Source organism: Grampus griseus (genome assembly GCF_964374135.1).
Source record: "Grampus griseus genome assembly, chromosome: 3".
NCBI classification, from domain to species: domain Eukaryota; kingdom Metazoa; phylum Chordata; class Mammalia; order Artiodactyla; family Delphinidae; genus Grampus; species Grampus griseus.
The window spans coordinates 116674372-116686750 of record NC_139019.1 but is presented as its reverse complement, the minus strand read 5'-3'; the positions used below and the strand labels follow the sequence as shown (position 1 = coordinate 116686750).

The following is a 12379-nucleotide window of genomic DNA, read 5'->3' as shown; positions in this document are numbered from 1 at the left end:
TATAATTTGGTGAAACTCATAAACTCTAAATATGAAAATATCAGATTTTAAGAATCCTAATTTTCCTTTAAATGTTTTGGAAGAATGCTTTTAGCCACAAAGAAAGGAACTATACCAAATGATTAAAAAATACAATAATCTGGACTTCCCTGGTGGCACAGTGGTTAAGAATCCGCCTGCCAATGCAGGGGACACGGGTTTGAGCCCTGGTCTGGGAAGATCCCAAATGCCGCAGAGCAACTAAGCCCATGCACCACAACGACTGAGCCTGTGCTCTAGAGCCCGCAACCCACAACTACTGAGCCGCGTGCTGCAACTACTGAAGCCTGCGTGCCTAGAGCCTGTGCCCCGCAACAAGAGAAGCTACCGCAATGGGAAGCCCGCGCACTACAACAAAGAGTAGCCCCCACCCGACACGACCGGAGAAAAACCCACACGCAGCAACAAAGACCCAACGCAGCCAAAATAAATAAATAAATAAATTTATTTATTTTTTTAAAAATCTGCCTATACATCCCCAGTAAGATATACCCTAAGAAATAAAAGGGCTGCTAAAGCCAAAAATATCAAACAGTTTTCAGAAATCATATTGACAGTAGTTTTGGTTTCTATTCTATGGATATTGTGGTAAAAATCAAATGAGTAATCCTTTGGTCAGTGAAATTCGGGGCATGGCTGAGAGAAAACACAGATAAAAGATTGCTGAAGTTAAGTAAAACCGTATGGTTCTGAATTGGAAGTACTGACATGAATTCATGTTGTATTATTATCTGTAAGAAAAATATTTCCTCACTCTGACCAACTAAAAAGGCCTAGAGACAATGAAAGACCAAGCCGAAATAGCATCTCTAGCTAAGATTGTGATCTCTAAGTACCATATCCTACTAAATGAAATTAGGGCTTCTTAAAGAAATAATTGGTTCCAAGACTGGGGGAGAATCTGTATAAGATGGGCCTGAAACACCTAGCAATATCAAAAAGCAAGGAAACAGACTATAATGAGGTCACACCAAAAGGATTTAGGAGCTAAACTTATTGACCAAAGATAGTGAAACTGTCCCATATTTCAGCAATTTTTACATCAAAAAGAATGAGGACTATGATAGAATAAAAGCCATCATGTATGTTTAAATCTAGAAGTTCAAAATGATGTTCAAATCAAAACAAAAAAAACCACTTCCTTGGTCACCAGTGAAGGATACTAGGGGTCCACCTCATTATTTGCGGTGAGCGGGGGAGAGAAAAGGGGGGGAAAATCAAACATTTATACTCCTGTTCCTACATGATTTATACCTAAGAGTAACCAAATAGGTGATGAAGGGAAGTTTCTCTTTATAGACATATGTCTGCTAATAAACAAGGAAGGAATAATAGAATTTAGAATATTACCACTTTGTAACCCTTAACGAATTAATGGATCTAAGCAATGATCATCAATATCTAATAATCAAAAAGAGAGACAATCAAGACAGTTACCACCTCCTGAAGAAAGTACAAATACTACCTATGAAGTAGTCTTAAAAACAAAACAGAACAAAACAAACGTACATCATACCTGAATTTAATCAAGTCTCTAGATCTAAGTACTACTTATAGGAAATCCAAGGGACAGAAAAACAAGTTAAATGAAATCGTGGAGGTGCATTTAGCAAAATCCATACTCTGGGAAGCCTAAAGGATAAACATTTCATGTCTTCAACCAAAACTTGCAAGGGAAAAAAGAAAAGAAAGATGATGAAGAGCCCATAAATTAAAGAGACTTAAGAGATGTATTGATCAAGAGTTACTGTATGAATCTTATTCGAATCCTAATTCAAAAAAGTCATTAAACGCACACATACACATTTATAAGACTATCAGGAAAATATGAAAACTGCTTGGGTATTTAATGACACCAAGGAATTATTATTTTAAAAATTTAGGTAAGGAAATGGTACTGTGGTTACTTTTTTTTTTTTTTTTTTTTGCAGTATGCAGGTCTCTCACTGTTGTGGCCTCTCCTGTTGCGGAGCACAGGCTCTGGACGCACAGGCTCAGCGGCCATGGCCCACGGGCCCAGCCGCTCCGCGGCATGTGGGATCCTCTCGGATCAGGGCACAAACCCATGTCCCCTGCATCGGCAGGCGGACTCCCAACCGCTGCGCCACCAAGGAAGCCCAAGGTTTTTTAATTTTTTTAAAAAACTGTATACGCAATGTATTAAAAGACCTGTTGGATTCTTCTTTAGTGCTTCACTATGAGAAGAAATGCATGTAAATAAATCACACTCTAATCTGGAAAAAAATTGTTTTAGGTAGTGATCACATAAAAAGTGATTCTCAGGCCCCCGAGACAGTTCCAGAAACTACCTACTTCAAATTAGCAGAAGTAGCTAAATATGAGAATCAGTGGTGATACAATAGAAAAAACAATGTCAGGAGTTCTAAGTTTGAATATTGGCCCTGTCACTTATTAGCTTGATTTGCTTAGGGAAGTTATGTAACATGACTGTACATCAGTTTCTATATCTATAAAATGTGTGTAATATTTCTTACTATACCAGTGGCCAGTGGTAATTAATAGAGTTAACACATGAGCTGAGCAGAATGTCTGCTGATTTCTTAGTTAACATTATTTATTCCTTCTTTTTTTTTTTTTGCAGTACGCGGGCCTCTCCTGTTGCGGAGCACAGGCTCCGGACGCACAGGCTCCGGACGCGCAGGCCCAGCGGCCATGGCTCACGGGCCCAGCCGCTCTGCGGCATGTGGGATCCTCCCAGACAGGGGCACAAACCCGCGTCCCCTGCATCGGCAGGCGGACTCTCAACCACTGCACCACTGCGCCACCAGGGAAGCCCCTATTTATTCCTTCTTTTAAAAGCCTCTTAACAATATCTTGACTACTTAGAGGGATGTGGGGAGAATGAAGACTGATAAGCACCGGTAAAGAAAGACTCCTGAATGGGACACAGACAGTTACAGAAAATAATGAGGGAAAAATGACTGAATAATGCCCATACATTTACTAACTACAGCAAATAATAGTATTTGAGTCAAGGAAGAGGTCAGCCTGTATGGTTGGTTTGTGCATTGGTTCAAAATCTAAACAATCATCCAAACCATTAATGATCTGGATTAAGAAATTATTGCAATAATAATCCAAAGGAATAACTGATGCTGGGCTATAATCAAATTAATATTAACAATAAAGGATGAATAAAGTTTTGCTAAATATTTCATTTTCCTTTATGTATTTCTTTATATGTCAAGTTTTAAACAACTTATTAGATATGGATAAAAAAATTTATACTACTTCTAAAGGATAAATAAAGGTTTACATCTGTCTGGATCAATTTTTTCTGATATATCCTTAACTTGCTCTATATAAAACTACAAATATTCTATGTAAAAAAAACTTACTTCTTACCACTGGTTAACAATATATAAAGCACAAATTATTATTATTATTTTTTTTTTTTTTGCGGTACGTGGGCCTCTCACTATTGTGACCTCTCCCGTTGCGGAGCACAGGCTCCGGACGCGCAGGCTCAGCGGCCATGGCTCACAGGCCCAGCCGCTCCGCGGCATGTGGGATCTTCCCGGACCGGGGCACGAACCCGTGTCCCCTGCATCGGCAGGTGGACTCTCAACCACTGCGCCACCAAGGAAGCCCAAGCACAAATTATTTTAAAACTAAATACTTGTGGGACTTCCCTGGTGGTCCAGTGGTTAAGAATCCACCTTTCGCGGGGACGCAGGTTCGATCCCTGGTCGAGCAACTAAGCCCACATACTCTAGAGCTCGCGTGCCATAGTGGAGAGCCCATGTGACACAACTACTGGGCCCACGTGCTCTGGAGCCCACGTGCCACAACTAGAGAGAAGCCTGCATGCCGCAACGAAGAGCCTGCACCGCAACAAAGATCCCTCACGCTGAAATGAAGATCCCGCATGCCACAACTAAGACCCAATGCAGCCAAATAAATAAATATTTAAAAACAAATAAACAAAAAACCCCAAAAAACTAAATACTTCTGCCAAAAAAAAACATTCCCACTTGTTCGTTCATTCTTTCTTTCTTATTTTTTTTGAGAAGTCAGAAATGTCAAGAAATGAACAGGCTTAAGGGTATCAAATTATAACCTCTATGTCATCCCCACCTCCTCTTATTAATAGACACTAGGAGGAACTAACTTCTCCCCTCCAAAAGCCACAAACATTCAATAGAAAGATAAGGTCAACGGGAAGCCTTACAGTCACCAAGCAAACATTAATAACTCTAAGAAACCTTTTAAAAAAAATGACATTTTTGGAGATTTAAAAGCCTAAGAAGAGAGTTAAATTATGGCGCTGTCTTTCAACTTTTGTAGAAAGTTGAAAAAGTTATGGTCAATTGTTAAAGTTATGAAAGCAATATAAAAGTCTTTTTCTAAAAGGCGTTTTTAAAGCCACATACCGGCAGCCAGTAAATATTTAACCAACTCCAGGTGTCCCTCCTGAGAAGCCTCCATCAGAGGTGTGGAGCAGCCAAGTTCTATGTCAGCCCCTGCCTTAATCAGGAAGTCTGCAACTTCAGAAAATCCTCCACAGCAAGCCAACGTCAGAGCAGTTTCTTGGGTTTCTTCTGTCTGAGCATTTATATTTGCTCCTGAGGAAAGCATGAAAATAGATAAAACTAGTTACAAAAGACTTAGAGTAAAGTGTTCTGATTTGTGATAATTATCTTTTCTCTGCTGCTGGGGTTCCTTCCAGGGTGTTGATAATTTATTTTATCATCAATGCAAAAAATATCTTAGTTGTAGTAAACTTCAGGGATACTGACACAAAAAAACCAAAGGAAATCGATTTTTTAATTAAAGAAGTAAAACTATTTTACCTTGTGCTAAGAGTAGTGCCACCATCTCTTCGTGTCCTTCCCGAGCAGCTTCCATCAAGGGAGTGTATCCTTCATCATTAACTTCCTCAAGATTTGCGCCCCTCTCAATAAGTAGAGCTGCCAATTCAACGTGTCCTCCACAGGCAGCTAGCGTTAATGGAGACTCAAATGAATCTGCAGGCATATTCACTTGAGCACCACTATCCAAAAGCAAACGTGCCACCTCTACATGTCCATCCTGCAGATTTTCAGAAGTAAAACAAGAAGAAAGGAATTTTTGTTTTGTTTTGATATTTTTTAAGCGAGAGAAAAGCAAGAGATTGAGGAAAGACAAGAGGAAAAAAAAGGAGAGGCAGCTTAGAGGCATATATATTACCATGACCATCTGAACAATTTTTGAAATCTATCTTACCAAAAGTCCATTAAAATTATTTTACCTTACTTTTGAGCAAGCCCAAAATTTTCCACAAGAATCAGACTTGTGAGATACAGTTACAACTCCAAATAATTTTGAATTTCCACATTCTTTGAAGTTCAAAAAATTGTTAAATCCATAGTCAACAGTAACTCAAAATAAAATAATTACTGTTTATACTACAGCCAGAGTCAAACATAGCTATAGCCTCAAACTTAAGTGTCATGTTTAAGTGTAGAAACTGTGTTAGATCTATTTAAGAAAAGAAGACTTCGCATAAAGTAACACAACAATTCTGTGAAGTCATTACCACTTGGGATTATGTCACCAAGGTAAATCCCTGTGGACTGATCCTATCCTATATTTTTTCTCATCACTAACTTGTAATGAGGCAAAGAATTTTACAAAGATGTAAAAGTAAGTCGTATTCACTTGTAACTAATTTTACCATGAGCCCATCTGCATAGACAGTAAGGCAATTAATATTCTCATGGAGTGTATCCATTCTATCCCTCTATCATCATACATACATTTCTTCAGTTTCAAATTCTATGCTACAAAATTTTATGTAACTCCTTAACTCCTGTTGTGCATATAAAGACAAATGGTATTGTTCTTTATTTCAAAAATGACCCAAATATTGCTAATGAAAAGTAAAGACTGAGTACAAAAATAAGGTTTTATAAGGTTGGGCAATTCTTTTACTAAAGAATTAATTAAAGAAACCTTAATTAAATATTAGGTTTCAGGATCCATCTAGAGTTTCATTATACTTAACTAAATAACTAACTTAGCTGTAACCACTTTTGACATGATGTCAAAAACAAATGACTTCACATTAAAATTTTAGTTTTACTAATACTTCAAATATATGTAAAATAAAATATATTTTAACCAAATTCCTATATTGAGTTACTGGTGTTTGATATACAATTCTAATTGAAAAGAAAATAAGGGTTTATGAATGCCCACAGATCAGGGAACTACTATTGCGCCCAGCTTCTCTAGGCTCCCAAGAAATTGTTTTGCTTGAATTTAATTTCTGAAGTCTTTATATACTCTGCTAACATATCTTGAGTACATACCTTACAAAGGAATTGTACTAAGCACTTTTTTTATGTTAATGAACAATATTATTTCTAACAAAGGAAAAAAGAACAAAATAAGAAATTAAAAAAAGAATAATCCACTCTTAAAGGCCTAATATCATTATTAGAATTTTTTTAAATTCTAAGACTTTAGTCTTAGCCTTTGAGCAGTAGCTGGGATTGGACTTACTCTCTATCATAAACAACTATAAAAATTGGGGAAAAAAGATAAAACAACTGGAGGCACTGGACAGCAACCAAGCTAGGGCTAGGGTTATGATAACTTAAAGAAGGGAGCATTTGAGATGCTCCCATTTTTTTTTTAATGAAATATATATATATATTTTTAGCATCTTTATTGGAGTATAATTGCTTTACAATGGTGCACCAGTTTCTGCTTTATAACAAAGTGAATCAGCTATACATATACATATGCCCTCATATCTCCTCCCTCTTGCTTCTCCCTCCCACCCTCCCTATCCCACCCCTCTACGTGGTCACAAAGCACTGAGCTGATCTCCCTGTACTATGTGGCTGCTTCCCACTAGCTATCTATTTTACATTTGGTAGTATATATAAGTCCATGCCACTCTCTCACTTCGTCCCAGCTTACCCTTCCTCCCCCCCGTGTCCTCAAGTCCATTCTCTACGTCTGCATCTTTATTCCTGTCCTGCCCCTAGGTTCTTCAGAACAATTTTTTTTTAGAGTCCATATATATGTGTTAGCATATGGTATTTGTTTTTCTCTTTCTGACGTACTTCACTCTGTATTACAGACTCTAGGTCCATCCACGTCACTACAAATAACTCAATTTTGTTTCTTTTTATGGCTGAGCAATATTCAATTGTATGTATGTGCCACATCTTCTTTATCCATTCACCTGTCGATGGACACTTAGGTTGATTCCATGTCCTAGCTATTGTAAACAAAGCTGCAATGAACACTGTGATACATGACTTTTTTTTTTTTTTTTTTGCTGTACGCGGGCCTCTCACTGTTGTGGCCTCTCCTGTTGCGGAGCACAGGCTCCGGACGCACAGGCTCAGTAGCCATGGCTCACGGGCCCAGCCGCTCCGTGGCATGAGGGATCTTTCCAGACCGGGGCACGAACCCGTGTCCTCTGCATCAGCAGGCGGACTCCCAACCACTGCGCCACCAGGGAAGCCCCATGACTCTTTTTGAATTATGGTTTTCTCAGGGTATATGCCCAGTAGTAGGATTGCTGGGTCATATGATAGTTCTATTTGTAGTTTTTTAAGGAACCTCCATACTGTTCTCCATAGTGGCTGTATCAATTTACATTCCCACCAACAGTGCAAGAGGGTTCCCTTTTCTCCACACCCTCTCCAGCATTTATTGTTTGCAGATTTTTTATGATGGCCATTCTGACTGGTGTGAGGTGATATCTCATTGTAGTTTTCATTTGCATTTCTCTAATGATTAGTGATGTTGAGCATCCTTTCATGTGTTTGTTGGCTATCTGTATATCTTCTTTGGAGAAATGTCTATCTAGGTCTTCTGCCCATTTTTGGATTGGGTTGTTTGTTTTTTTGATATTAAGCTGCATGAGCTGCTTGTAAATTTTGGAGATTAATCCTTTGTCAGTTGCTTCATTTGCAAATATTTTCTCCCATTCTGAGGGTTGTCTTTTGGTCTTGTTTATGGTTTCCTTTGCTATGCAAAAGCTTTTAAGTTTCATTAGGTCCCATTTGTTTATTTTTATTTCCATTTCTCTAGGAGGTGGGTCTAAAAGGATCTTGCTGTGATTTATATCATAGAGTGTTCTGCCTATGTTTTCCTCTAAGAGTTTTATAGTGTCTGGCCTTACATTTAGGTCTTTAATCCATTTTGGGTTTATTTTTGTGTATGGTGTTAGGAAGTGTTCTAATTTCATTCTTTTACATGTAGCTGTCCAGTTTTCCCAGCACCACTTATTGAAGAGGCTGTCTTTTCTCCACTGTATATTCTTGCCTCCTTTATCAAAGGTAAGGTGACCATATGTGTGTGGGCTTATCTCTGGGCTTTCTATCCTGTTCCACTGATCTATATTTCTGTTTTTGTGCCAGTACCATACTGTCTGGATTACTGTAGCTTTGTAGTATAGTCTGAAGTAAGGGAGCCTGATTCCTCCAGCTCCGTTTTTCTTTCTCAGGATTGCTTTGGCTATTTGGGGTCTTTTGTGTTTCCATACAAATTGTGAAATTTTTTGTTCTAGTTCTGTGAAAGATGCCATTGGTAGTCTGATAGGGATTGCATTGAATCTATAGATTGCTTTGGGTAGTACAGTCATTTTACAATGTTGATTCTTCCAATCCAAGAACATGGTATATCTCTCCATCTGTTTGTATCATCTTTAATTTCTTTCATCAGTGTCTCATAGTTTTCTGCATACAGGTCTTTTGTCTCCTTAGGTAGGTTTATTCCTAGGTATTTCATTCTTTTTGTTGCAATGGCAAATGGGAGTGTTTCCTTAATTTCTCTTTCAGATTTTTCATCATTAGTGTATAGGAATGCAAGAGATTTTTGTGCATTAATTTTGTATCCTGCTACTTTACCAAATTCATTGATTAGCTCTAGTAGTTTTCTGATAGAGTCTTTAGGATTCTCTATGTATAGTATCATGTCATCTGCAAACAGTGACAGCTTTACTTCTTTTCCGATTTGGATTCAACTATGTTGACTAATAGTGGTGAGAGTGGGCAACCTTGTCTTGTTCCTGATCTTAGTGAAAATGGTTTCAGTTTTTCACCATTGAGAATGATGTTGGCTGTGGGTTTGTCATATATGCCCTTTATTATGTTGAGGTAAGTTCCCTCTATGCCTTCTTTCTGCAGGGTTTTTATCATAAATGGGTGTTGAATTTTGTCAAAAGTTTTTTCTGCATCTATTCAGATGATCATATGGTTTTTATCCTTCAATTTGTTAATATGGTGTGTCACATTGATTGATTTGCACATATTGAAGAATCCTTGCATTCCTGGGATAAACCTCACTTGATCATGGTGTATGATCCTTTTAACGTGCTGTTGGATTCTGTTTGCTAGTATTTTGTTGAGGATTTTTGCATCTATGTTCATCAGCGATATTGGCGTATAGTTTTCTTCCTTTGTGACATCTTTGTCTGGTTTTGGTATCAGGGTGATGGTGGTCTTGTAGAATGAGTTTGGGAGTGTTCCTCCCTCTGCTATATTTTGGAAGAGTTTGAGAAGGATAGGTGTTAGCTCTTCTCAAAATGTTTGATAGAATTTGCCTGTGAAGCCATCTGGTCCTGGGCTTTTGTTTGCTGGAAGATTTTTAATCACAGTCTCAATTTCAGTGCTTGTGATTGGTCTGTTTATATTTTCTATTTCTTCCTGGTTCAGTCTCAGTAGGCTGTACTCTTCTAAGAATGTGTCCATTTCTTCCAGGTTGTCCATTTTATTGGCATATAGTTGCTTGTAGTAATCTCTCATGATCCATTGTATTTCTTCAGTGCCAGTTGTTCCTTCTCCTTTTTCATTTCTAATTCTGTTGATTTGAGTCTTCTCCCTTTTTTTCTTCATGAGTCTGGCTAATGGTTTATCAATTTTGTTTATCTTCTCAAAGAACCAGGTTTTAGTTTTATTGATCTTTGCTATTGTTTCCTTCATTTCTGATCTGATCTTTATGATTTCTTTCCTTCTGCTAACTTTGGGGTTTTTTAATTCTCTTTCTCTAACTGCTTTAGGTGTAAGTTTAGGTTGTTTATTTTAGATGTTTCTTGTTTCTTGAGGTAGGATTGCATTGCTATAAACTTCCCTCTTAGAACTGCTTTTGCTGCATCCTATAGGTTTTGGGTTGTCGTGTTTTCAGTGTCATTTGTTTCTAGGTATTTTTTGATTTCCTCTTTGATTTCTTCAGTGATCTCTTGTTTATTTAGTAGTGTATTGTTTAGCCTCCATTCACTCTAACTTTTTCTCTTTGGGCATCTTCCAAACCATGGCCAAAGGAAATATATCCTAAACAAAGAGTGAACATTTTTACGACCAAAGAGTAAGGACCTAGGAGTAAAAGTGATGCTGAATTAAGCCTCAATAGGATCAGGGTGATTCACTGGTAATTTAACTGCCTGCTAGAACAGAATTTAACAGTCTTAAAAGGAATATAGGATAATCCGGGGCCTTGAAAAGGGATCATCCACAGCATATGGATTACAAAAAAAATTACTAGACATATTAAGGGGCAAGAAAAAGTAACTGATCATCAAGATATAAAATAATAAAAGTTGACCCAGAAGTGAATCAAATATAGTAGTCAGAAGAAAAGAACTTCAAAATAACTACTAGATATATCAAAAAAAAATACAGGGAAAAAAATGAGAAAATGGATGAGGGAAAAAAAAAAAAGGGCATGTACCAAAACAACAAAGCTCCAAAATGTGGGGGAAAAGTGAAGCAACTAGAAGAAGAAATAGACAAATCCACAAGCATAGTTGGGAGATTTCAACACCCCCTCTCAACAACTGTTAGAACAGCTAAGACAGAAATTCAGAAAGGATGTAGAAGAACTCCACCATCTGTCAACAGGTCTTAATAAAACACTCCACTGACCAAAAGCAGAATATTCATTCTTTTCAAATGCCCATGGAATATATATGCACATCCTGACTATAAAATAAACCTCAAGAATTTTTTTTATGGTGTTTACTTTCTTTTTTTTCTATTGGAGTGTAACTGCTTTACAATGCTGTGTTAGTTTCTGCTGTACAATGAAGTGAATCAGCTATATGTATACATATATCCCCTTCCTCTTAGACCTCCCTACCACCCCCACCACCCATCCCACCCACCTAGGTCATCACAGAGCACCGAGCTGAGCTTCCTGTGCTCTATAGCATGTTCCCGCTAGCTATCTATTTTACTCATGGTAATCAAACCTCAAGAATTAAAGAACTCAAATCATACAGTGTGTTCTCTGATCAGAATGTAATCAAAGTAGAAATCATTAACAGACAACAGGAAAATTTTCAAACATTCAAACGTTTAAAACTAAACAACACATTGAAAGAGAATAACATATACTCCAATAAAAATTAATTTTAAAATTCGGGGACTTCCCTGGTGGCGCGGTGGTTGGGAATCCGCCTGCCAATGCAGGGGACACAGGTTTGAGCCCTGGTCCAGGAGGATCCCACATGCCACAGAGCAACTAAGCCCATGAACCACAACTACTTAGCCTGCGCTCTACAGCCCACGAGCCACAACTACTGAGGCCTGAACGCCTAGAGCCCTGCTCTGCAACAAGAGAAGCCACTGCAATGAGAAGCCCTGGCACCGCAACAAAGAGTAGCCCCAACTCACCCTGCAACTAGAGATAGCCCGTACACAGCAACAAAGACCCAACATAGCCAAAAAGAAATAAATGAATAAATAAATTTAAAAAAAAAAGAAAAGAAAGAGAATAACCATCCAATCAACCCACAGAATCATAAAAAATAATGCATGGCCCTTGTATTAAGCCACTGTGTTTTGAGTGATTTGTTATGCAGTAATATACAATTGGAAGTAACACAGGCAAAAATGTGCTTTACTTAATCACATCTCAAAAAACATTTGTACTTCCACGTAATTTTCTTGTCATTAAACCTGTCTTAAAAACTCAGATTGCTCTGATTTCTTTGAATTTGATGTATGCTTCGTAGATATACATATATCTATGATATCTAAGTGCTTACAGATGTAGAAGAAAAATGGTTCCTGGACTGATCTATGACCAAATATGTTGGATACATTTTTGGAATCCAGCACTGTTTTATCAACAAAAGAATATATTTGCTAAGTAATATCCTTTGAAACATGTTTATTTTGAAAATTTGTGCTATCAACAGAAAATTTACATTAAATAGATTTTGCAACTGTTAGTAAAAAATTATTGGCATATGTAAAATATTTCATGTTTAGTGTCAAAATTTTTTCTATGATTTTTCTAACAAATATTCTTATTTTTAAAATTTGGTTTAAATAAGGGTCAGGGTCACGTTAGTGGCAAAAACACTCAGCTGAAA

General features: G+C 37.5%; 1 protein-coding gene across 14 annotated transcripts in view; it reads right to left on the bottom strand.

Moving 5' to 3' along the window:
• LOC309820214 (ankyrin repeat and KH domain-containing protein 1) overlaps positions 1-12379 on the bottom strand; it is a gene marked incomplete at its 3' end in the record, with an annotated part of 121485 nt that overhangs the window by 72078 nt on the left and 37028 nt on the right. For all 14 annotated transcript variants that reach the window (XM_082650840.1, XM_082650846.1, XM_082650848.1 and 11 more), the window contains exons 8-9: positions 4854-5091; positions 4434-4625 (exon numbers count right to left, since the gene is read on the bottom strand). In XM_082650840.1, the coding sequence (XP_082506966.1) occupies positions 4434-4625; positions 4854-5091 (430 nt within the window). The remainder of the gene's footprint in view (positions 1-4433; positions 4626-4853; positions 5092-12379) is intronic.